General features: G+C 35.8%; 1 protein-coding gene across 3 annotated transcripts in view; it reads left to right on the forward strand.

The window, feature by feature from the left end:
* Positions 1-25,845, forward strand: part of NBEA (neurobeachin) — a 510,084-nt gene that overhangs the window by 107,070 nt on the left and 377,169 nt on the right. For all 3 annotated transcript variants that reach the window (XM_055702674.1, XM_055702673.1, XM_027815633.2), the window contains exons 6-8: positions 6,271-6,397; positions 14,103-14,222; positions 20,459-20,605. In XM_055702674.1, the coding sequence (XP_055558649.1) occupies positions 6,271-6,397; positions 14,103-14,222; positions 20,459-20,605 (394 nt within the window). The remainder of the gene's footprint in view (positions 1-6,270; positions 6,398-14,102; positions 14,223-20,458; positions 20,606-25,845) is intronic.

Consider the following 25,845-nt stretch of genomic DNA (forward strand, 5'->3'; position numbering starts at 1 on the left):
AGTTAGGTTTCTGAGTATCTTCACAAATGGAAACATCACAACCCCACCGGGAAACCTGTACCAGTCTTTGACCACCCTCACAATGACAAAGGTTATCAGTTTCAATTTGTGTCCATTGTGTCTTGTCCTTTCAGTGGATATGACTGAGAATTCTGTGGCTCAGTCGTCTTTACTCCCCACCCGCCAGATATTTGTACACATCTCTTCTCCAGGCTAAACAGTCCCATATGTCAGCTCTTCTCATGTCAGAGGCTTTGATCATTCAGTCCTTTGCTGGACTCAGTCTAGTATGTCCATGTCTGTCTTGTACTGTGGAACCCAGAACTGGACACAACAATCCAGGTGTGGTCTCTGCAGCGCTAACAGGGGACGAATCACCTCCCTCAACCTTCTGGCAATGCTTTTCCTAATGCAGCCCAGGATTTCACTGGCTGCCTTTGCCACAAGGAGGGTGCATTACTGGTTCATGGTCAACTTACTGTCCACCCAGACTATCAGGTCCCTTTCTGCAAAGCCACTTTCCAGCTGGTTAGTACCAAGCATATGCTGGTGCTTGGGGCAGTTCCTGCTCGGGGGCAGGACTTTGCACTTCCCTTTGTTGATCTTAATGAGATTCTTTTTGGCCTGTTTCTCCAACCCTCTATGGTCCTTCTGAATGACTGCACGCTTACCTGCTATATCAGCTGCTCCTTCTGATTTTTTATAATCTGTAAGCTTGCTAGAGGTGCACTCTGTCTCACCATTCAGGTTATTAATGAAGAAGCTGAACAAGATTGGACGCAGTACTGACCCCTGGGGTACTCCAGTAGTAACTGGCCTCCGACTGGACTCATACCACTGATGACAACGCCTTTAGCTCAGCAGTTCAGTTAGCTTTCAGGCCACTTATGTAGCTCATCCTTCAATAGTTTGTCACTGAAGTTATTACAGTGTGTAAAGGTTCCTCCCCATCCTCCAAGCCAGTATTGTAGAAGGCTGTCAGTTTCCAGTTGGTAAATCCATGCTGTCTATTCCCAATCACCTTCTTAGATATGATCCAGGCTTTAAGTGAGTGCAAAAAGAAGTGGCCAGGGGCCTTTCTGGTGGGAGAGTGCCATTATATCATCTTGACCATGATGTGAAAACTAATGCTTAAAAATAGAGAAAGGAAGCAAAGAAATGCTTTCACATTTGCCAGATGTAAGGGAGAACTGCTACAGTTCTGTAATTAGCTAAATGCTAAGTGCTGCTTCAAGAACTGTAAGCCAATTTGTTTTTTCTTTAAAAAAATGTAAATTAATTATCTCTGAGGATGATGTTGGGCAGCTCCTAAGTGACAGTCTATTAATACTTGAATATTGGAACAGTATTGTAGATTTCTTACCAAGTACTAAATGAATGTGACAATCCTGGAAGGAAATTAGAAGCCCTTGACATTTGGATGATAAATAACAATAAGGAGAAAGCTTTGTTGCAGAGCTGTCAGGTTCAAATGGTAACCTTCAGAATTCTATAGCACAAACTTTAGTATAAGCAAACCAACATCATATACCTAGCAGTGAATGATGGGTGCCACGCTTACAGAATTAATAGGTATGTATTAGAAAGCACTAATTACCAAACGATGTTAAGCGTTATTGTAGGTAACCAATGACCATAAACTGCTTTTTCATTGCTCTAACTGAAGAGATAATATGGTCTTTTCAAGGATAATCTGAACAAATAGAGAAGAGAGGAACAGTGATGTAATGACTTCCTGAAATCTTGGCAAAAGCGTTACTGGAATACCATTTACAGTTAAGAACCGCTACTTGGCAAAAATAGTAGTATTCAGAGAAAACTCTGGAGTGAACTATCCTCTGGAAAACACATTTTTTAATTGTTTAAAATTGTTTTAATTTTTTAAAACTTCCAAGAAAAAAAAGAAAAGGATGAAATTAAGGATGCTCTGGACTTCTGTTTTCAGAATTTATGCAAACTCTGATGTTGGTAGATAGCTTAATCGGAGATCCAGTGGGTAGACAGCAAAACAGGAAAATTAAAACTTTTAGACACACAATACTATGGTCATTTTATCACAGTTATAATAAGACACAGTATAATAATAATAACAGAGTTTAATAGATCGTTGGAAATGTTTCCTCAAAAATGAGGTGTAGATTCTTTGTCATAAAGACAGTGCAAATCTATGAGCTTAGGGCTAACTTTAGGCATGCTCCAAATGGGAAGCCTCCAGCCTCTATATCTCTATATTTCTTTCTGCTAAAAAAAATAGATCGGGTGGCATTGCTTCTGTGTAAGGCCTGGAATTCGATAAAATCAATCCAGATATTAAGATTGTTTGGTTGGTGGGGTTTTTGTGTTTCTTTGTGTTGTTTTTTTAAGAGATGTTCTTTCAAATTGTGTATTGGACTTTGTAAAAGAATTAGAGGGTGAACTGAGGCTGAATTATCATAATTGTTGCTTTTTGTCCTTAAAACATCCAAGTGCTTCCACAGTCATTTAATTGCAGAATGGCTAAAACTTCTGAAAGAGTGTTCTAAATCTTCTTTTTACTGATGTAGGGACAAGGAAAACAAACAAACAAACAGAAAAGCCACAAAGCCAAGCTGTCTAGACTTTTCAGTCCTTCTCTAGAGCTAATAATGATAGAGATAATGCAGAACAGTTGGAAAAGCACATAATGGAATTTCAAAGTTAGTAGAAAAGAATCCTTGGGTTTGTTTTTTCTTTAGGAAAGAATGAATTAATATCTTCTCAAACTAAGTGCTATGTTCATATGTTAAATTGCTTGTAAAATCCTAAGCTAAAGAAACTGGAATCACTGAACTGTTTCACTAGTGGATGGAAGAACGCTTACCTGCTATTCAAGTGCAATAACATCCAGTAGCTGCTTTGAGAAACTGTCTGTAATGAAACATAACTATAAGGGTTTTATGAACAATCTGTGGTAAAATTGTATACCAGCTGCTATGGGAGGTAGTTAAAGGCTCATAAACCCATATGGCTGTTAGACAGTACTGCTCTTGTTGTCTCTGTGCATTTCATCTTTGAATGTGGCAAGTTCTACATGTGTAGGTAATTGGTAAGAGGATTTCGGTGCAGTATCCTAGAGACCAGTCCTAGCCTACTTTACCTTTGGCAAGAAATAAAATGTGAAGATTAACATAATTTGTATGTTATAATGTTAAGGCAGAGAACATATTTCAATTCTGTTTCTCGACTACTGTTGTACTAAAATGCTAATTCATTTGGGGGAAAAAAAAAAAAAAAGTAAAATCTTGGCCAATGTTCATGTTTAGAAAATCATACGTTTTATTCCAAGATGAAGAGTCCTGCTAAGAAATGAGTTATTTTTTAATTATTTCATTGCTTTTTTGTCTTCATGTGATGAACATGTAGAGACAATTGAGTGTTTTAAAATTTCAAGAGCAGTCCGGTTTGCCATAATGCTGACAAAATCAGCCCAGTAACTGGGGCAGGTTAGGAAAGGGAGAAATTTTAAAGGTGTAGACATTTCTTCCGGAGGGATTCTTTTTGTTGTTTTTTTTGTTGTTGTTTTTACAGAGTATAACAAAATGTTTACTAGCTCCTGTTCAGAGTAGTAGGATGCATTCTACACAATTTTAATAATGTTTTATCAGGGAAAAACATGATGGTATTTTCAATGATTGGATGTTGGTAATTTAAAAAAAATATATATATTTGGCATCTATAATCAGATAATACTACACCGTACGTCAGACTGTAGTGGATCTGTGCAATTTTTTCTATATCCTTCAGAATTGGGTTCTGTTAGCCAGAACCATTTTAGCTTGTAGGGATGACTTAAGTTGCTGAGAAACAGATTTGGCATTGTAAGAGTTGCAGCTACCTGGTGAAAAGTTCTTTGAATGGCGTAAAGCCCCAAGGAGGTGACTCAAAGTGTCAGGGTAGCCCACAACACATTCAGTTGTTCTTACTGTAAAAGCTGTATTTTAAGGTGTTTAACCTTCATTTTATTGTACAGAATTCAGTACTGTGGTCATGCAGGTTGTGTGTATGGGTAACACAGGTTGCATACGTACATGAGTAATATTCTCCCATGAGGCTGTTCGCTGTTCCTTTAGTTGTGGGGTGTAGCTGCCTATGGGGTGGTTGTGGAAGCCAGATCATTGAAATGATCCGTGTCTCCAAAAGACACAAGAGAATGGTGGTGGTACTGTCTTCACTGTTCAGGTCGGTTGTGATGGGCAGTATGTAATTTTTCTTCTTCATTCTTAGATTATATCTTAGGTTTATTTAGAAGACTTTTTAGGCTTATTAAAAATAGTGCCCTTGTTTTGCAAGGAGGGTTGTGTGAAAGCCTGTGCAAAGGGCTGTGGCAGGGAATAATGCTCCTTTCCAGTGCAGCAGCTTGAGGGGAGAGAGAATTTTGTACTATGCATTGAGGCAGATAGAAGTATGAAGAAACCCCAACCTGGATTTGGGAAAATAAAGCTTCTGCAGCACCCTAACAAGTTGCTAAAGGGAAAGAGCAAACCAAAGCATGCTCAAAGCTAACAGAACCACCCTGATGATATGAGACCATTGGGCATCGTATGCTGCAACTCATAAGATGACTGAAATCAAGACTGGAAGTAGGGACCTCTGTGCAAGGACACAGTAGGGTGGAGAAGAGTTGTCTATAGGTGTTATTACTTCTGTTTAGACTGATCACTGTTTTTCACATTTAATAGAAGTATTCTAATTAATTATAACAAAAGTGGCTTTCCAGAATTTGAGAATTGGAATGTCTCTTTTTGACCTCAAAAACTTTCCTCAGAGAACATCTAAGCTCAGGATCACACCACCTATCTTTTAAGGCATTCATTTTTTTCAGAACATCATGGTTTATCAGCTATATTTTTGACAGTGAGGAAAAACGAAAATCTGATTCTGTCCTTCAGTAATATATGCATACACATTTAACTGTAAGTTTCTGAAGATGGAACTAGGTCTATAACTATGCAATTTTTCTGCATATTAAAATCAAGAATGTATTTGTGTAGTAGGGTAAGTGAAAATTTTAGCAGCTATTAAGATGAAATCTAAGGTTAGTATTTGCTCATACCTTTCACCTCTTAATGTTACTATGACAAACCTGGTAAAAGTGTTTAATGAAAATGTTACAGCAATCAAACCAGTTAAAATATCATTATTGTAATAATGTAATGTAATAATTGTAATAACATCAAATAGTTTTATACATCACCTACATTAAGAAAATGAGAAATTATGAATTAGTGGGCTACAGGAGTATATACAAATGTTCAAAATTAGTAGTGTCTTTTTTCTTATACTTACAAAGCTTCATTTCACAATTTATGGATGAAGTTCACTATGTAGACCTTGTATTTCAGCCATTGATTATTTTTATAAACTGATTGGTAATGAGTTTAAAAAAAAAAAGGCTAAAAGCTTTATGAATGTACCCTATATTAATGATAGCAGAGTTCTCTTTATTGTACTTGACTTTTCAGAAAGGAGTAAGTGACATAGCTGTAAATACGGATTTACCTTTTCAAAAATGCTCTGTGTAATGCCACTCATGAATTTCCACCAGCTACCTTTGCAAAATGGTGTTTAAGAAGTCTAAAATTTCTCTTTAAAATGCTTTTGATTTCATATACAAGTAGAGAAATGTATGAGCTTTCTGCATTATCTGTCTTCATGGTGTTTGTTACAAAAAAGCTAGAAACTCTTATTAAATGTATTTTGTTAAAGCTGTAGTTCTTTATCAGTTTGGCAAATGAAAATAGATCCACAACTCAGTTGATTAAAATGTCGTAGTTCATTGGCCTAACTAAATCATAAGTCTGGAAAAGGAAATAATTGTTGTGCTTAGTAATTGCCTTGAATCCAAATTTTTATGTTATACCAGCTGCATTGTTCTCCAAGCCCCATAGAATTGCAAGGCACCTCAAATTTCTTCTGTGATGTTTTTTTCTTTACAACATAAATCAGATGTGTTATTTTAAATGATGATGAATTAGGAAACTGAGGGAGATGCCTGACAGATAAAATATTTACCATCTTGTATTTTTGTAAAGGAAAACAGAAAGTACAGAGTTTTAGGATGTAACCTGGAATCAAGTAAGTGATGAAGGTTAGTAGCTCCCCCCAAAGAAGTGGTGGGGGGAGAAGATATAAAGGAAATTAAGTTCACTGTCCCAGGTTTCTTTCTCATAGCAATTTAAAGTAATATTTTGATCTTTTTATTATAGAATAATTCCCTTTTTTCAAATTTCATTAGTGATTCTTTCTTTTCAGTTTCCGCACTAGCAAAGGTGTTGGGTATTCTGCTCATTTTGTTGGCAACTGCTTAATAGTTACATCATTGAAGTCAAAAGGCAAAGGTTTCCAGCACTGTGTGAAGTATGACTTTCAGCCACGCAAGGTAAGCAAAGTGGTATTTACAATAAAGAATAACCTTGAAAATGTGACAAAGTGCTTCTGGGAAGAAGGGTTAAATTCCCATTAGTACCACAATGTTACTAATAATTTCTTATTTGTAAGTAGCTTCTCTGATGGTCATGCAAAGTTTTATGTCAGTTACAGACCAGAATCAATTCAAGAAAAATGTAATAACTTATAAGGTAACAATTCTATAAAGTCAACTTGTTTGAAAATACTGCTTCATTAGCTTCAGATAGAGAAGAACTTAAGTATTTATGAAATGGTTATATTTTATTTTTGACAGGTTGTCCTTCTATTTCTAAACTCTCTGCGCATGGTAACTTTGGTACCAATGTCTGGAACAATTTTGCTGGCAATGCTAGAGTGTCATTATCTGTTACTGGGGGATATGAGGCTCTGAACTTTTTTCAGTTTCAGTGGTGTTTGGGGATTTCTCATTTTTCATAGTAAATCTTGATTATTTCTCTAGATCATGTTAGTGTTCATTTGTACTGTATGCCAATTAGTCCTAGGAGAATGATGATTCTACTGGCTTCAGTGTTTCAGTTAGTTGACCGAAGCATTGACTTTTCTGTCCAGTGAGCATTATGTGTTTGTCGCTGATAGCAGCCTTGTATATATTTTGCTGTGAGGCTTATTTCATTTTTTTATGGCCTTAGAATCTGTATATTGAATGTCAGTGCTTGTTTGATTTTGAGAAGCAGTCTCTTGGGAAGGAAATGCTATCATTCAATCATCAGCTTTATGTTCTACTATTTTTCTTGTTACACATTTGTGATTCAAAATCACTGATTCTAATTCTGCCATGTAGCTTTGAGGTAATTTGTGGGTTTTTTAAAAGATACTGAGGTCTTTTTCTAGCATATTACTCAGGGATGTGCAAAGTCTTATAAACACATATCTGAGGAGTGTTGAAATGAAAAATTCTGGTTTGCAAATTTTATTTAATTTGAGAGCCAGAAAAGAGTTTTCATGACAGGTCAGGTTTTCAAAGCAGCACATCTGATGCTACTGATAAACACTTAACCTAGTAACAAATGGAATTGGTAGCTTTTGAATTATGTTATTAATAACTAGCTTTTGGGACCTAGCTAATAATTTCTTTACTTGTAGATGAAGGAGCAGCCTTTCATATTTTAGCAAGATATTCTTTTGATAATTTTTATTATTAATTAGTAGTTTGCTTCATGCCATCCCTGGAAAACATTAGCTTTTTGTATTCCACTTCAAATAGTTAATTCTGAAATACTAGTGCATTATACAATATATATTATATATTATACACTATATAGTACATCTCATTATATGAATATCAGTTTCAAATCCTAATCTGCTGATCTGCTGAAGTATGCCCAAATATAACTCCCATGCCAGTGTTATATTTCTCAAAGATTGTGCTTCATACGCTTTGGGTCGTATGTCAGCTTTAGAAAGCATTTGAAATAAATCTTCTAGAATATATTTGCAAGTGGTTTCACATGATATATTTTGTTCATTGTGACTTGTGTGTACTTATATGTGGGAAGGTACATAAAGCATAATGGGGGAAACGAAACCTGTTAAATATATCTCCTGGCTCTAACAAGTCAAAATATATCCTGTATAACATGTAGATTGATTTTCTTCATGTTATTTACGTATTACATTGGTTCCCCTGTGCAAGCATTGAATGTGTAGATAGATATTCAAAAAATGTGTATCCATTTACAAAGCAGCTTACTGTCCAAATGCTAACTGGAGAACTGTAATTTTTGTCATCAGATACACTATTTATTAGCCATTTGCTTATAGACATAGGCACTTTGCCAGAAACTTCATCCTCATTAAACTTCTCAATAATGTTGTTTTAAAATATTTATTGACTCACAATAAAATTATATATTCAAACCACCTGGTCAAAAGCTTTATGTAGGCAGTTCAGAATGATACTATGTTCATGTGAAGATCTTTCCACTGTTAACTGTGTCATATGACACCATTCACAGAATAATATGTAATCTTAAGTTAAAACTTTGAGATGTGTTAAGTGGTTATTTTACGTTTTAATTAGTTTATTTTAACAACATTATAAAAGTAAGTATTTATGAAAATACATGGAGAAATTTGGTTATCATATCCCCAAACAGAAAATGAGGCTGTAGTATAATAGACTGACCTCTCAACAGAGCTAAACTAGCTTTGGCAGTGTTGTATTTAACATGTCTATACTGCTTTCTGGGACTCCAAAATGAAATTTTTGTGTATTAGTAACTGCCAGTAATTTTCACACATAGCCTCAGCATCAGTCCTTGTAGAAGTATGAACAGGAAAGCACTGCAGTCAAGAGCAAACAGCTTTTTTGGGGTGTTTCTGATCCTGAACACCTTTACTAATTGTAGTACAGACTGAAATAAGTTCCACATTTTGGAAATACTTAAGAGTGTGATGCCCCATCTCTCTAATTATACGGTGCTACAGAGCAGGAATATGACTTAACTCAGCAGTGGGTGATTAAGCTTGAAAGATTTCAGCAGTGTAAAAAATGGGCAGGCTGTTATCTGAAGTGTGTTTGAGTACTGCCTAAGGAAGCTCTTGTTATAGCAGAGAGGCATGGGCTTGGTGCAGTTTTGAAAGAATTATGTAGGGAAGAGACTGTAAGATGAGTTTAAAAGAAGATTGTGTTACTGACTTTGAAAATTAAAAAAAAAGGGGGGAAATTTTTCAATTTCAATAAAAACTGAAGAAAATATGTGTGTGAACTTATACAGCTTGGTTTGGTTCATTCTGTAGTACTGAAGTCCTGAAAACAGTGTCTTCAGATACAGGATAGGGCAGAAAGCAACAAAGTGCCTGTACATCAGCAAAAAACATTCCCATAAATGAAACAAAGGTAATAGGGAATTGCAACATACATATATGCTTGCTTCTATGTATCTACAAAAATAAAACTGGAATATCTATTTTAAATGAGGTTATTGACATAGTAGAAGTATCAGAAGCTTTTCAAGTCAAGTTGACTTGACCATCAGTGGGCACTCATTTCAAATTGTAGTTACAAATGACAGCGGGGCAGCCTTGCCAGTCGACTGATGCCCTGTATTAAATAAAGACTTAACCTAATCAGATAAGTCCATCGTAACAATAAATAGCAAGAGTTCCTGTGCCCTGAAAATCAGTAACTAAGTAGGAAAACCATACTATTCAGATCAAATTGTTAGCCACATGATAAGCATGGTTATAGCATCTGTGATGAACTGGGGAAGATCAGGAAGCATGCTAACATAAAGAAGCTTACATTACTTTGCTATGAACTGGGTGGCATTGTACTAAGACAAGAGTTCAAACTTTTAAATACCAGAAGCATTTTGATTTGTTTCTTTTTGAATCTTTTAGAGAGCTCAAACATTGGCCCTTGCTTGACTTTGAATTGAAAAACGGAGAATATGCTTGGATATACAGGATTTTGCTATTTTTATTTTTAAATTAAACTTCCTTTACTTCTTAAAACAAACAAAAAAAAAGATAAGCAGTTAAAACATCGTCTTTGGTAGTGCTAGAGAAATGGCTTAAATGCAAAGATATAAAAGGCTAAAAGCAAATACACCATTAATCCAAAAAATCCAATAGAAAGTTTAAAGGCTCCTCACAATGTACCTGAGCACAGATAAATAGCAAATTCGAGACACTGTCAGTAAAAAGAAGATATTCAGAAAGTGGAAGTTGTTTCAAAATGAAGAATGCTTTGAAAAGTATAAGTTATAGCAAATTATATATAAAATAATAAGACAGTTCATTTTTTTTTCCCAGTCCATACGGGCAATTAGATGACTAAGGCTTAATAGGAACCCTTGATGAATATGGTGTCATAACAAAAAAGTTAAATCAATTAATTGCATCATTGTTTACTACGAGACAATTCAATGGCGAGGAATCAAAGGAAGTGTCTCAAATTGAGGTGTCAGTAGAAGAGGTAGAGAAATCAACATAAGAGGTATTAATCAGTTACCAGGACCTTACAGAAGGCACCCCCAAGTTCCAAAGAAATTTGAATATGAAATTTGCCAAACTTTTAATTGTGGTATATCATCTATTTTGTCAAACAAAAGGGTGATGGAAAATTATACAAATTTTAGAAAAAGGCTTTGCTTATATTTAGATTCATATATTATCATGCCTGATCTATTAACCATCAAAATGGTGTAGAAGCTAGAGAAATAGAAAGGAAGAATTAGAAAACACATTGATAAACATATCAGGGACAAAACAATGAAATATTGCACTGGCAGTCTTGTACCCTACTTCTGTTGAATTATTGGAAGGATTTTTACCCTGCATAAGAACAAGTTTGTGAGCCAGTTGATACATGCTATGTGGATTCCCTAAGGACTTTAGCCATTATACTCCCCTGAAAGCCTTAAAGAAATCATGTGATAAGAGAATTTCTATTTGTTAAAATACATGGATGGAAGGATATGAATCAAGTGAGCAAGTAGGAATCTCAGAAGGACCTTTATTTTCCTATTGGTAAGAATGCATTATAGGCTTCTTGGTGGAGTTTGTCGTTCAGTATGTGAGGAATTAGCTTTGAAAACCTATGTTACTTATTTTATCTAGATTGATACTAGTGACAAATATGACACAAAGAGTAAATAATTTTTTAATACTTCAGTACTTCCCTGGCTAAAAAGAAGTTAAAGTTTAAGATGTAAATTGAGTTAATTCAAGTCCAGGAGGCAAAAGAGCAATTTTTTTACTGGATTAGTTACAATAATGATCTGGGATAGACTGTGCATGGGCATGTGTATGTGCACGTGCGTTCAGGTAAAGAAAAGCTCAATGTTTTTTGTAGAGCTTGCCTTGTGGGTCAGAGTAGCAGACAGAGGTAGTGCTCTGACAGTAGTGATGCTAAAGGTTTAGAAAAGTTGTGGAAAGGAGAAAAGTGGAAGGAGATTTGGACTAGAAGCTGCATGCAGGGGTGGGGGGGGGAGATTATCAAAAGTAGATCATATCATCTTCCTGAAGTTTGACATGGACACCAAAACTCTCCCAAGACTGAATTGCTTATTTTAATTCCTTATAGGCTCTGTAGGCAGTGTTTCAACAAAAGTAATGAACTATTTATTTCCAGATGAATGAGTCATCTGTGAAGCTTAAGCTACACACAGTGACAGTCTTACAAACTGGTATGTTGTCAGAAATTCTCTTAAAACATTGTAAAAAAAAAATCACAAATAGAAGATAAATGGATAAAACTTGGGGCTTATGCTTGTCAGCTGATTTCTCCTACGGAAGTATCAGAAATGGAAATGTGAATAGTTAGAAAAGGTACAACTCTGAATAGTGCTATTGCAAAGAACGCCTGCTGTTATGATGAAAGAATGTAAAATTGTCATCACTTAGTGGAGATTATTGGTAAATTAACCTTTGAAGGAAAGAGGACAAGGGGATTTTTCTTCTAAGAGGTTTATGTTAGGTGGTGTAGAAGCTTTGAAAAAGAAGTGTTGATGAAAACAGAGTTCTAGTCATGCGGTTTGCACTTAGTTTCTGATTAGCATAGTCACCAGTTAAGCTTCTAGACTTCGAGTTATGAATATTTTGTTGAATTTATGGTGGGTGTTCCTTTCTGAAATAGAATCTGCCTACAAAATGGGGAAAACATTTGCTTGTTCAGTTGTGGGTTTGATTTTTGATTATTTTTGGGGCGATGGAGGGGTGGGGGTGTATAATGACCTAAAAAAATACTTTGTTCATGGTTCTTAAAAACAAAAAGCAGACTGGCCACATGTGACTTCAGAACCCAAAGCTGTAGCAGCACATCATTAATCTAGTATTGTCCAGTAAATCTGTTTACCTTTATATGCAAGAAGTGAGATACTTCAGTGCTGCTGTTATGATTAGTAGGGTTTTTTCATCCTTCTGTTAACTGTAGGTTTTAAGGAGGGATAACCGAAGACTTATTTTTAAAGACCTGGAAACAAATATGGAAAAATATGTGTATTCTAGTATGTATATATAGATACTACAGATTTATAATAGAATATAACTCAATTCAAGGACTACTGCAACAATTATTGTCAAAATATATTTTGTTGCATGCTTTTCTTATTTGTAATTCTGTGCTCTGATTTCAAAATCATCACATTAAAACTTTATGCTTTTAATTTCTCTGATACAGAGAGGAAGATTTTTCTATTAGTAGGCTCTGTATCTACTTACCCCTGCTCAGGGAGAGATACACCAAGTGACTTTGTTAAAATAATGCTCCAAGAGATGCAAAAGTTTTCAGCTTTGAAAAAAAGAGACTTAGCTGAACATAGAAAACAAAAGAAATGAAACAGATACCAAGAAAAGGAAGACAAGTAAATTGTAAATTACTGTTCCAAATTATTAGAATATGAACTGGTGTTTTCAAAATGGATGAGCCGACTTTTTCACAGAATCAATGAGGTTGGAAAGGGATGTGTTCAGACAGTCTGCTGTCACTCCCTGTTCCAAGGCCCACCTAGATGAGATTGTTCTGGACATTGTCTGGTCAGGTTTTGAGTATCTCCAAGCAAGGAGACTCCACAGCTTCTCTGAGCAACCTGTGCTAGTCTTTGACTGTCCTTACTGCTTACTACCACCTTCATACATACATTTAAATGAGGTTTCCTGTATTTCAGTTTGTGCCCATTGCCTCTTGTCCTTTCACCGGATACAGAAGTCTCTGGCTCAGTCTTCTTTATCCCCTGCCCATCAAGTATTTATACACATGGATAAGATCCTGCTGAGCCTTCTGTTCTCCAGGCTAAACAGACCCATATCTCAGCCTCTCCTCATGTATCAGAGGCTTCAGTCACTTAATAATCTTTGTGGCCCTTTCTGGACTTTCTCCAATATGCCCATTTTCGTCTGGTTTGTACATATTTTGAAATAATACAGACACCCATTACAGTTAAGCATGAGCTGATTTGCAGATTTTACAGATTAAATTTCCATTCCTAGTCTGAGATGAGTTTAAAGGTTTGGTTTTAAAGGGAACTTAAGGTCTTCTTCTTGAACTCTGACATAATGTTTCCTGTTGAACAGATGATTTCAAAGATCACCATAGCTGTACTAGGGAGCATTTTACTGTGATACTTTCTGTGTTTGATTATGTAATGCATTTTTAATGGTATGACAGTTGTCGAAAAATTGGTGAAATGGTAAAGAACAGAGGAAGAAAATCGCATGAAGCAGTCCAGGGTGGTGTCTTAAACTGGGCTGTAAAATTTGGTGCTGTGAAATTTTTCCTTTTATTTAATAATTTCTGTCAGAGAGCTATGATGAAAAGGCAGAGATATGTGATATGAATTTTTTAAGGTAGGTGCACATAGAACTGTATTTCCCATCAGAACTCAGTTGTATTTTTTGTTACAGCCTGTAGTGTTTAAATTAAATTACACTTTCAGGAATGGAAGTGTAATCAAGTTTTTAATTGTATGTATGCATTTTTGGCTCTGATCCCATAAAGGAAAGCAGGTAGATTTATTATTACATTTAGGCATGTTTCTATTGACTGAACTTGAAGTTTCACTGACTTGACTTTTAATATTAAGAGTTTGCAAAAATTAATCTGTTTGTATAAATTTACAAGACTAGTTACTTATTTTTAATGCTATTCATTAACTTCATGTTTGATAGCACAAAAAACTGCCACTGTATACTGATTTTTCATGTCTTTCCAGTGGTACATGATAAGCATCGTACACATCTATAATCGATGGAGAAACAGTGAAATACGATGTTATGTGAATGGTCAGCTGGTATCCTATGGTGACATGGCCTGGCATGTTAACACAAACGATGTAAGACTTTATTTTTCTTCCTTTTTCATAGCTTTTCATTTTAAGGTAAATTGAAAAAGAAAAAATGTACTATGTTTTCTCTAGGTCTTTTCAAATTTTGTATCTTTTTTTAACTTTCTCCTTTAATCTATCTTCCTTAGTTATGTATTTAATAAAATGTAATATTATTGGTTCTATATATTACACATATTTTTAGAATACTTGGGATTTTTTTTGCCTGTATTTTGCATAGCTATTTTAATGAAATTTTCAGAGATTTTGTTTGGAGAGACTATTATAGCTAATCTTTTTAATATGTGATACTGTATAGAGAACACTGATAGCAATGGATTAATACTTAGCTTTTTCTACAGGAAAATGTGTTAAGATTTACAGATGTTACAGATTTAGCTTGAGAAAAGTCCTTAGGAAAAACTGATTAATTCTGCTAAATTACTATGCATACTGCCAATGTATACAAATGTACTCATTTTTGTATCACGTTAAGTTCTGTGCTGGATTCAACAGAAGTTATTTGTTAATGGTTAAAAGATTTCTATGCTTTTTGTGTTATTGAACGTTAAATTTTAAGTAGGTTTTTTAATTGCAGTAAAACTGAATAGCCTGAGCTATGTTCACAGTCATATTATTTTAATAACTGTATATATTTAGTAAGAGATCATTTCTTCTATGCAGAGTTTACAGTTTTAAACTAACAGGATAGCAAGACAAAAAGTAAAAGCTAGAAAACAGAAGGGTGGAGAAGTGTCAAGGTATTTACAGTATTAAGCGAAGTCTGAAATCTTGCATCTGTCTCCCAGTAACAAGCATATTTTGCCTTTTATTGTTTGACTTGGAAATAGTAAAATGCTGTGCTAAGTGTTAAGGCATTTATATTAAATTAATATTGTTAGCAAGTATAAATTAACTGCTACAAGATTTCATACCTGAAATACTGAGCAATTTTCTTGGGTAGTAAACATTTACAGAGAGGTGTCAACCAGTTAAAAGATACTGAGAGATGTACTGTTGCATAGCATTAGTTGGCCCAGAGCAAAGACACAGCAATCTTGCATCTGCTTGTCCCACAGGCAGAAACCAGTCATTTTTACTTGGAGAAGATTACATGTATACCTGTAAATACACCTGTGTCTCTTAATTGGACTGAGTTCAACAATTTTTTAGAGGAAATGCATCCTTTTTGTATTTTTTATATTAAAATTATATTTAAGTTATTTTAATGAATTCTATATAAGTTTCTTTTTTGTTGGTTTTTTCGGCTCTCCTTTTGTACCTTCTGCTTTGGAAGGTTTGAGAATCTACACCTAATGATGCAGAAATAAGCACTCTTTCTGGCCCAAAGTTTTAGATGGGGAAATGATTCTCTTGTGCTTTGCCTTCAGCTAAAGCTGTGTGAGAAGTTCAGAGATGCTTGATTCATCAGCTTGCTACATTTTTGTTATTTCTTATTTATAATATAACTCTCAGTTTTTTCTGACTGCCTGTGTAGGGTAAGGAAGCTCTTTTCTACTTAAGGAAATTAACTGTATTTTGCTAAATTCTAGAGGCAAAATTGGATTTGAAAGGGAGAGTTTAAATATTACATGGAGGGTTCTGCTTGCCAAAGCTTCTGATCATCATTTTTTGATTTCTTGGTAGCATTTCTACTTACAGGAAAAGGCAAGCCTTTCAGCTTTTACAGACCGTGGTTTCTCCTTGGTAATATAAACATTTTGGTGATAGGTGAGAATTTGATGATTGAAAAGCCAGCGGACGTCTCAAAGGATCTGGGCTGAGTTACTAGTTACATGTTGTGGGGATCTGTAATCCTTAAGGATAAATGCTTAGCAGGAAAAGCTGTTCCTTCTAATCTTATTTTCTTCACAGTATTCCTTTGTGCTTTCTCATGTAACAGAAATACAATCTTTTCTTAAGGTGGGATTAGTTTACTGAGCTTTAGATGTTTTGATGTCTTTTAAGTTTCTGCTAAAGTTTTACTTTGCTGGAGAATAGATTAAGTTATGAAAGACACTAGTTATCATTAGGTCTCTATTTTTTTAATAACAAAAACCTATTATAGTAGAAGGAGGAAATAGAGAAGAAAGTAAGAGAAATTCAGGAAAGGTGTATGGGTGCAACTGTATAAAAGGCATGAAAAGGAAAATAGGAGGGGGGTGTATGGAGACTCCTTAGCACTATTACACATTTAGCTAGGAAGAGAAGCTCTTGTTTTAACTATTAGAACTTTCTTGTTTCAAAGATTGAGTTGTTAGAAGCATTCCCTTGAAAAGTCTTGAGAAATTATCTGGCTCTTTGTTAACTTCTGCCTTCATACTCTTCCATATATCCACTTGGACATAACTTCAGTCTCCTGCAAGATGACAAGAAAATGCCTTACCATAATACCTTTTGGGGAAAAGAAAAAACTACGCAAATGTGCTAATCATTCTTTCTTTACATCTTACATTGTGCATAACTATATCTGTAGATTATACGGGCAGACATAGCAGTACAGGTTGCGAAAGCTGATAATGAAAACTGAGAAAGGTGCAGGAGTTGCATGTTGTTAACTAAGTGCATTTACTCTTTTCAGTCTTTTTTTTATACAAGAACATTGTGAGATAATTGAGATTCAGTGTTTAAAACAAAACTGTGCTTTAAAAAAAATCAGTTAATCTTAAAGCTCAATAATGCAAATCTAATATTTTATTCATCTAAAATAATATTTAATCATGGTGCATTTTGTTCGGTGGTAGCTTTAACACAGTGAGCAACTGAAAAGTCTTGTCTTCATTATATATATTTTTTTTACAAGGATAGATTTTTTATTGGTAGAGACTGAATTTATTTTTTTCACAGATTGATCTTGCATTACAATTATCTTATATTTTTATGACATTTTTTTTCAATGTCTGACATTCACCTCTTGTATCCAAACAAGAACTGAAGAATACCTCAGTCTACAATTTTTGTATGTACCCTGGAAGACACTGAAGTAAAGATGGTGATGACAAAAAGGGTGAAAGTTTAAAAATACGGGGTTTTAAAATTTTATTGTTTTGTTTTTTTCCTTTGTATTTCTTCTAATTCATTCTTATTTATACTCATCCATGAAATCACTGGGTTCTTAACTATTTCTGTAATAGGAGCAGCAAGATACAGGATATAACATGAAGTAGTCATTAAGGCTTCACACATGTATCCTTCACGTTGTAAGACAACAATGTGTGTTGTCCTAATAGACATTTTTCATCTAGGGATTTGCAAAATGTGTCATCTTTACAAAACTCTAAATCACTCAAACGTTGTTCAAAAAAATTTTTTTTTTTGGAGGGGACCTCCATGTATTAAATATTGCACAATGTTCAGCCTGAATGTTAGAGGTAAGATATGAGAAAGGATGAAAAAGGGGAAGACACTGTAAATTTTTTTGTATAGCTGTTTCTATTGTGAATGTTGCTGATAGATTCTGTAGAGGTGGTTTTGGTTTTAACTTCATTGTTCTTATTTAATGAAATACAAAAATATAGCAATGCTGAGATTCATTGTGTGCTACATAAGATACAGTAGCTAGTGGTAAATAACTCATTGAGTTTATATTCCAAAGAGTAGATATAGCTAGAGATTATGGCAAAAAGATGACATGAAATGCATGACAGAGTACAACATAATCAAATGTGTGCAGTTGCTGGCTGGTCAGTAATCATGATCAGCTCTGTATGCCTATGGAGTTAATTATTTATAAGAGTTCAAATACACTTGGGGACAGAAGTTAAACTGGAAGAGTTTGGCTGTTAGGAATTCTCCCCAGTTATGGGAAGTAACATGAGAGAAAGCACAAAATGCCTCTTCAAGGTGTCGAATTTGGGGATACTGGGGTTTGGTGGAAGATTTTTGTTCAGATAGCTGAATGAAGGTAGGTTTGATGATGTCCTGACATCTGTCAGCTTATATTTCTGTTGTAGGATAAGGAAACTAGAAGGATTGGAAAGCCAACAAGTTGATTCTATCAATAGCACTTGGGCTGCATTTGAAAAAAGGCCTATAAGCATCAAGAATATTAAGGATACAGTTATGTCCTTAAGTAACAAGCCCATAAGTTCCAAGAGTTTATTTTTTTATGTAAATAAAATAGGAGGATTTGGGCCAAGGCACTTAATGAAGCAGATCTATTAGTCATCTCATCTTGGGGTCATTAATGACATGTTACCAGGGATGTACAGAAATAGGCAGACTTGGATCTGTTGGTATCAGTTGGGTATAAAACTGTGGAAATGCGAGATAGTTGGAGGAAGAGCAAATGAGCTATGAGTATTAGGTGCTGATTTTAAAATAAATAAATAAATATATCAGGTCTACTGATTGGCATCTGGAGCAGAAGTGAATATAAATTACCAGAAGATCAGGAGTTAGGCCTCCCCTCCAATTAAAAATAATGGAAGCACTTAATCCAGAATGAAACACCAGAAAATGGGAAAGTATAATCTGGTAAGAATGAAAAAAGACAGAACTGGTAATTACTACAGGCAAACAGACCTAGAATGTAATTATATGTAAAACTCAGATTCCATTGAAAACTATGATGCATGTTGTACAATTAATGTTATCTAGAAGAGGCCAGGAAAATACCCTTGTAATAGGCAGGAATGTAGATCTCGGAATTTGTAAGTATAAACTAGGAAAAAGGGTGGCATCAGTATTCAGATTCCTCAAATAACCATAAAAAATGGCAATTGCTCAACATGAATTGACTTAACACTCTCTGACAGTAGTGGCGCAGGTGTCAGTAAAGCCTTCAAGGCTAAGGAGGACTTTAATGAACTAACTGAAAACTGTTAGGAAGTTTCACCATTAGATTTACCAGTAGTCAGAGTGGTCTCATAGCCCTTATTTTGCACTATGCATCCTGGGTAGGACTTTGTGAACCAACTTTGATGTAGTTTTTTTCAGAAATTTTTTAGGTTTGTCCAAAACAATTAATACAAGTTTAGCAATCCCAAGGGAAAAAAATTCAAAGAGATGTTTGGTCAAAAGGAGGATAAGTCGGAGATAAAATCCTGGATACCTGTTACCTCACCTCATTGCAAAGCTGGCCTCTAGATCTTTGACTTCCTCCTAACCCTTTAGACAGAGTCCCCTTTTCCTTGTTAATAGCTTATCCACCTCAATCCACTGCGGTGGCGTGTCACCATATTTGATTCCATTCTCTAGACTACAGAAGTTTTTCTTAGGGTGAAACTCAGCAACAGCCAAGCAGGATGAAAAAGCAGGCTTCCTAATGCTGATTCTACTGGTTTGCTGATTCAGCTCAAAAAGTGAGGCCTGATCCTTTTTTCTGTTAAATAAAGTACATGTGACTCAAGGAAGCTAAGGGACTAGCCTTGCAAAGATCCTTATGCTTTCTGTTGTTCTCCTCTTGTGCTGTGTCTTTTTCCAGTTCCCCAGATCTTTATTCTAGACAGTTAAATTCTAAGCTTTGCTTCTTCTCAAAGCCTCTTTTCCTGGAAGCACCAGAATAACTTCACGTAATTCTTGCAAAATAAATTTAAATTGGAAAAAAACCCCAAAAGCCACAAAAAAACCCCTACTTCAAACCTGAAATAATAAGAAATGGACAGATGGAAAACTGCAGAAGGTCTTTGTTCAGAGGGTAGTTGTTGGAAGGAAGAATGGAAAATAATTCTTGTGACCGTGGAAGAAGACAGAAGAGGAGTTTAAGGTCAAACCAAATCATTATAGGCTGCAGTCATGAAGACTGCACCAGTTGCAAACTACAAAAATTCATATTTGATGTTTTTTCTGCTAGAGATGTTTAGCTCTGTTAGCACAACAGTGAAAGAAGAGTGCATTTCAGTACATGTTCTTATGTGTTAGCAGTGAGAGTTCTGATTATTATTACAAGGAACTTGGAATGATAATTACAAGGACTTTCCTATTTCCTAGAAAGCAGTAGGGAAGGTTATTTGGTACTTGAATGTACTGTTCTAATTTTCTCTGTTTTATGTTGAACAATTAATAAAAATCAAATCCTAGTGGCCAGTCAAAAGCATTGTAATAATGACCCATAAAACAATTAACTCTACGCTATTCAAAGTTCTTCACTACAGGGAATCAGGTACTGAAGTAATAAATGATTGATTTATTTTCTTTACTAGAGCCTGCCTTAGGTTTTTTGCTTCAGTAACTGTACACAAATGTTATTTCATTGTATAGTTTGTATGACCAGACTTTATTAACATTGCCTCTTCCTGATACAGAGCTATGACAAATGTTTTCTTGGCTCTTCGGAGACTGCTGATGCTAATAGAGTGTTCTGCGGCCAGCTTGGAGCAGTATATGTATTCACTGAAGCACTCAACCCAGCACAGATTTTTGCAATACATCAGTTAGGACCTGGATACAAGGTAACAAAGAATCATAAAAAAATTAAAGCTATGAAAGGAAAATAATTTGATAGATGTAGTTGAAAGATATATATGCATGTAAATATTCCTCTTAGGTTCACCCAGAGCTATGTGATTTGTTTTCAGCAAAAGAAGACTGTTTCTTCAAGTATCCTAACTAACCTTAATTTCCATGAGCTTTTTGAAAGATGCAAGTTGTTTCTTTAAAGTGTAGCTGAAACATGTTTGTATGTGAATTTTTTTACTTTAGATCACAATCAGATTAGAACAATTTTGTAATTGGTGTACTGAATACCAGGGGAATAACTTTCTTCTCTCCTGTTTGTGTTTAAAACCTGAGTTAAGGCAGATTAACTTTCAGCAAGGCATAATAAACCAATTCTTTTCAAATGCACAGGTTCAAATAGTTCTGCTGAAGTAAAAGAACTTTTTTACTCATGCTTTGCCAGTGACATTTAGGGGACAGATTGGATAAATTAATGGCATGCATAAACTTGCATCTCTAGTATGAATAATCCCTTATGACTTGGAATAGCTGTGTATAGTAGTATTTCATCACGAAAAACAACAGATACTTTGCAGAAGTCTGCAGAAACTGCCTAGTGGAGAAGGCTTGAAAATGAATCTAATCCCAGTGAAACATATTGAATTTCTACTTTCAATTATTCCCAAATTTTCTTTTTCTGATTTGTGAAATTTGTGGTATCATCTGAAGTATATTTTCAGGGTTTTTTAGTATGTATTATATACTCTGAAAGCACAAAGGTTTTAAAAGCAAGTAAAAATCAGCATTTAGATTCTAATACTATTAATTTGATGTGCTGAAAATGATTGCTTTAAATCATTTGAACACAGCTAACACTAGAATGACAGTGACAAGTTGATATTTTCATCTTTTATGGTGTGGATGTAGCGTGAATAGCTAAATGTGTCAAGGTTACTTGGAGAAGAGGAAGTCTATTGCATACAGTTGATTGTTGCTTGAAATTGTTGACTGCCTTGAAATTAGAAAAGTTCAGTTAGTCAAGAGAAGTGCATCACCTGTGCAAACAAGGAATACTTTATTCCAAACTTAATACTCTATTTTGTTTGAACAAATATTTCTGCAAATGTTTTTGTGGTCATGCAAAAGAAAGTAATGTAATTTTTTACTTCTTCATAGTAAATGTAGTAAAACTTTATTAATTTATTAAGTGGATTTGCAGCCATATACTGAAGTTATATCAAATAGGAATAATGCTTTCATTTGTTTCAAGTGAAAATTATTATGTCATATTTTGTGAGTGTTGAAGGGGTTCATGAGGCATACATGATTTCATGCTAAATGACATTTCCAGTAGTTACTGCACTAACTTTATTACAGTGTTGTCAAATTACCTTGCTTGATTCATAGACTTCCATTAAACTACACTTCTTCACACCTGTAGCTTCTTACTGTTTTTTGTAAAATGTCAGTTAAATGAAGTTTAATACTTTGGGGATATTCTTTGGTATATCATGGTTTTAGGTTTAGGTCATGTTGCCAGTACAGTTAATTCTGCCTTCCTTTCTAGAGTAGTTTCCTTCCTTGTCTAAGAATCTGAAAGTATATTTTATTAGTAGCCTTTTAAAAGACCAGGTTCTTAGAGCAGGACCCCAGAAATAACACAGTTTCTTTCTTTAACTTCCTTATTTCAAAAAAATAAGACAAAACAGCACACTTTTTTTATCAACTTCTAACTCAAGGTCTACTCACAACCAAAAAAAAGGAACCACATCCTGTCATTTCGAGATCTCAGGTCACTGACTGTAGCTTTCACTCCAAGCTTGCCTCTTATGTGTCTCAGTTAAGTTTATTTCTGTAAATCCTTTCAGATTCTGTGTGGGTGCAAATGTCCATCAGTTCAGAACACTTCAGTATGGGTGTTTCATAGTCCAAGGGGCCCCAATTGACATTTAGCTCAAATTGCTTGGCATTGGAGATCACATTCTTGCTCTCATCTAACTTCCTGATGCAAACTGGCCTTTCAGAACCTTTTCTTAAGTAGTTAACTAACTACATGTCCTGTTGATTCCAGTTGTTGGTACTGTTAGCCAACTGGAAGAATCAACTATTCAGCTTTTGCAAAAGGTCCACTATTCTAGATTCATTGTGAACTCTGGTTGTGCCAAAGCTTTTCTCCCAAAGGATGATCATTCAAAATACTTGCAGATTTTTGGAGACTGTCTTAATACAGATGTTTTTTCTTTCTTACAACTGTCTCTGGTAGTTCCTTTGATTTGCAATTCTTACTTTAGTCCACTATATCCCAGGTTTCTGATTCTTTAGGGAAAGTGACCATTCCTCATTTTGTGCTCTACGTGCTTTGTCCATAAGAGACTATGATTTTGCCTCTCTATTTGGCTACGCTAACAATCATTCCTAATGTCTGTATCCTACAATGAGTGCCATTAAGACCTCTGGAATACAGCAAAATCTGCATACTCTACCAACATGCCAGAACTCAGGACAGTGCAGTAGGTGTAAATTTTTGAATATAGGTAGTATGTAATGTTGCAAATAACACCAGAGCCACAAAGTTCAGGAAAAGTCAGATCTTGATCTACAAAGGAAAGTGAATCTGTTGTACCTTGTTGCACCCCTATTATGTGATGCAAGTAGAAGCACCAGATTTTAGGATGAACTAGAGAAGCCATTAAAATAAGATTTATTTACTATTTTTATAGAATTTTTTTATCTTTTATATACGTAATATTTGTATTATTATTATACATTACATGCTTATTACAGAACATTGTAATGTAGAAACAGTTCATGATACTTCCATGCTGGTCTCGCTCAACGTGTCCTTCTGAATACATTTAGTTGTAACCAGCATGCTTTAATATATATATAAAAAAATAATAAACAGATAGTTTACTTTTAAATACTAAATCTTCAGTTCTATCAAAAGGCCTTTGGGGTTTTTTGAACAAAAGTGTTACAGTGATTGTGTGAGTAGCAATATTGAAAAGCTGCCATGCTTAGTAACTATTGCATAGAAATAACACATAATCAAACTTTTAAAAGGGGAAGAGAGGAAAATACACTGGCAGTAGAACTATGTGATTTGCCTCTTTCTTGTTAAGTCTTCCCAAATTCATCCATAAAGTTTCTTGAAATTTTAAGTTAAATTTAGTAAAAGCATAGTAGAACTTTACATTTGCATTTGCAGATTTTATCTGTAATAAAGCATCCTCTTTTTGAGTCTTGCAATTGCTGTACAGGACTTTTACCTACAATGCTGACACTTTCAGTTGCTTGAGATTGAAGAAGGAAAAAGGAAATGAGAGCAGTATCCTTGCTGTCACTGTGCTTTTTCTGCTACCCATCATTGTTTCCAGGCAGCAAAGAAGAGAGAGAAGCATGTCTCAGCTGGGATCCTGAGGGGCTGATAAACACAGAGTAGAGGGGCAAGGAAGGAAGAGATGCATCTGATATGCAGTGCTTGGTGCTGTTTATAAAGGGATGTTTCAATAAAGCCCTGTCCTTATAGCACTGTCACATCTGTGCCACTCCTCTTAGGCATTTCAAAATGAGTTGTCAGATTATTCCATATGTTGCTGCATCTGAGTTTGCTCTTGATCACTGCTACAGTATAAATCTTTTTGTCATGTACAAAGGATGGAGTAAAAATGCATTTGTGCATGCACATACTGACACACACAAAATACTCTGGAAAATTCAAATTTGCTGAAGTCAATTACATCGTGCAAGATGGTATTTTGTGTATGATTGCTGAACCTACAGTAGCAAAAAGGGGTGAATGGGAAATAAAAAAGCACCACTCTTGCTGCTAAAGGAGAGGGGAGAGCTGCTAGTGTTTGAGTAGTGGTCTTGATCAAGCACAGTTGCTTTTACTGGGGAGGACAGTGCTGGAGTAATTCTCATCCCTCTCTGTTCCCTCTCCTATTCCTGTAGGAGCAAAACCTACCCTTTATACCTTCTTTATGGATCCTGTATATATTTTTAACCATGTGTAGAATATGCTAAATCTAAGGCTCTTCTTTGCTGTCTTTATGTCATCATACTGCTTGTACCAGATCTCAAAGTTCCATTCCTTCAGTGACCAGTAACTAACCATTTGCAGTTTGACCTCATACCATAGAATCATTTAGGTGATCATAAGATCTTTGAGATCATCAGGTCCGACCATTAACCCAGGACTGCCAAGTCCATTTCTAAACCATGTCCCTAAACACTGTGTTACACATTTTTAAAACACCTCCAGGGGTGGTGATTCCACCACCTCCCTGGGCAGCCTGTTCCAATGCTCTACCACCCTTTCAGTGAAGAAATTTTTCCTAACATCCAATCTAAACTTCCTCTGGTGCAACTTGAGGCTGTTTCCTCTTGTCCTGTCGCTTGTTATGTGGGAGAAGAGACTGAACCCCACCTGCCTACAGCCCCCCTTCAGGCAGCTGTAGAGAGGGATAATGTCTCCCCTCAGCCTCCTCCTCTCCAGGCTGAACACCCCCAGCTCCCTCAGCTGCTCCTCATCAGACTTGTGCTCCAGCCCCTTCCCCAGCCCCGTTGCCCTTCTCTGGACACGCTCCAGCCCCTCGACGTCCCTCCTGCAGTGAGGGGCCCAACACGGAACACAGGATTCAAGGCGCGGCCTCACCAGTGCTGAGTACAGAGGGACCCGTTACTTCCCTTGTCCTGCTGGCCATGCTGTTTTGGATGTAAGCCAGGATGCTACTGGCCGCCTTGGCCACCTGGGCACACTGCTGGCTCATGTTCAGTGTCTGTCAACCAGCACCCCCAGGACCTTTTCCATCAGGCAGCTTCCCAGCCACTCTGCCCCAAGCCTGTAGCCTTGTGTGGGGCTGTTGTCATCCAAATGCAGGACTCAGCACTTCTTCTGGAACTTCATACAATTGGTCTTGGCCCATGAGTCCAGCCTGCCCAGACCCCTCTGCAGAGCCTTCATGCACTCAAGCAGATCAACACTCCTACCCAACTTGGTGTCATCTGCAAACTGACTGAGGGTGCACTCGATCCCTTTGTCCTGATCATAATGAAGATATTTTAAGCAGGACTGCCCACAGTACTGAGCCCAGGGGAAGACCACTTTGTGACTGGTCACCAGCTGAATGTTAACTCCATTCACCACCACTCTCTGGGCGCGGCTGTCAATGCTTGACAGCCTCTGCTGTCCCTCTGTGGTTGTATTTTCTCAGGTTCCCAGTACAGTATTTGCATACTGCATTTCTTTTAT

This window comes from Falco cherrug, chromosome 2, assembly GCF_023634085.1.
Source record: "Falco cherrug isolate bFalChe1 chromosome 2, bFalChe1.pri, whole genome shotgun sequence".
Taxonomy (NCBI): Eukaryota; Metazoa; Chordata; class Aves; order Falconiformes; family Falconidae; genus Falco; species Falco cherrug.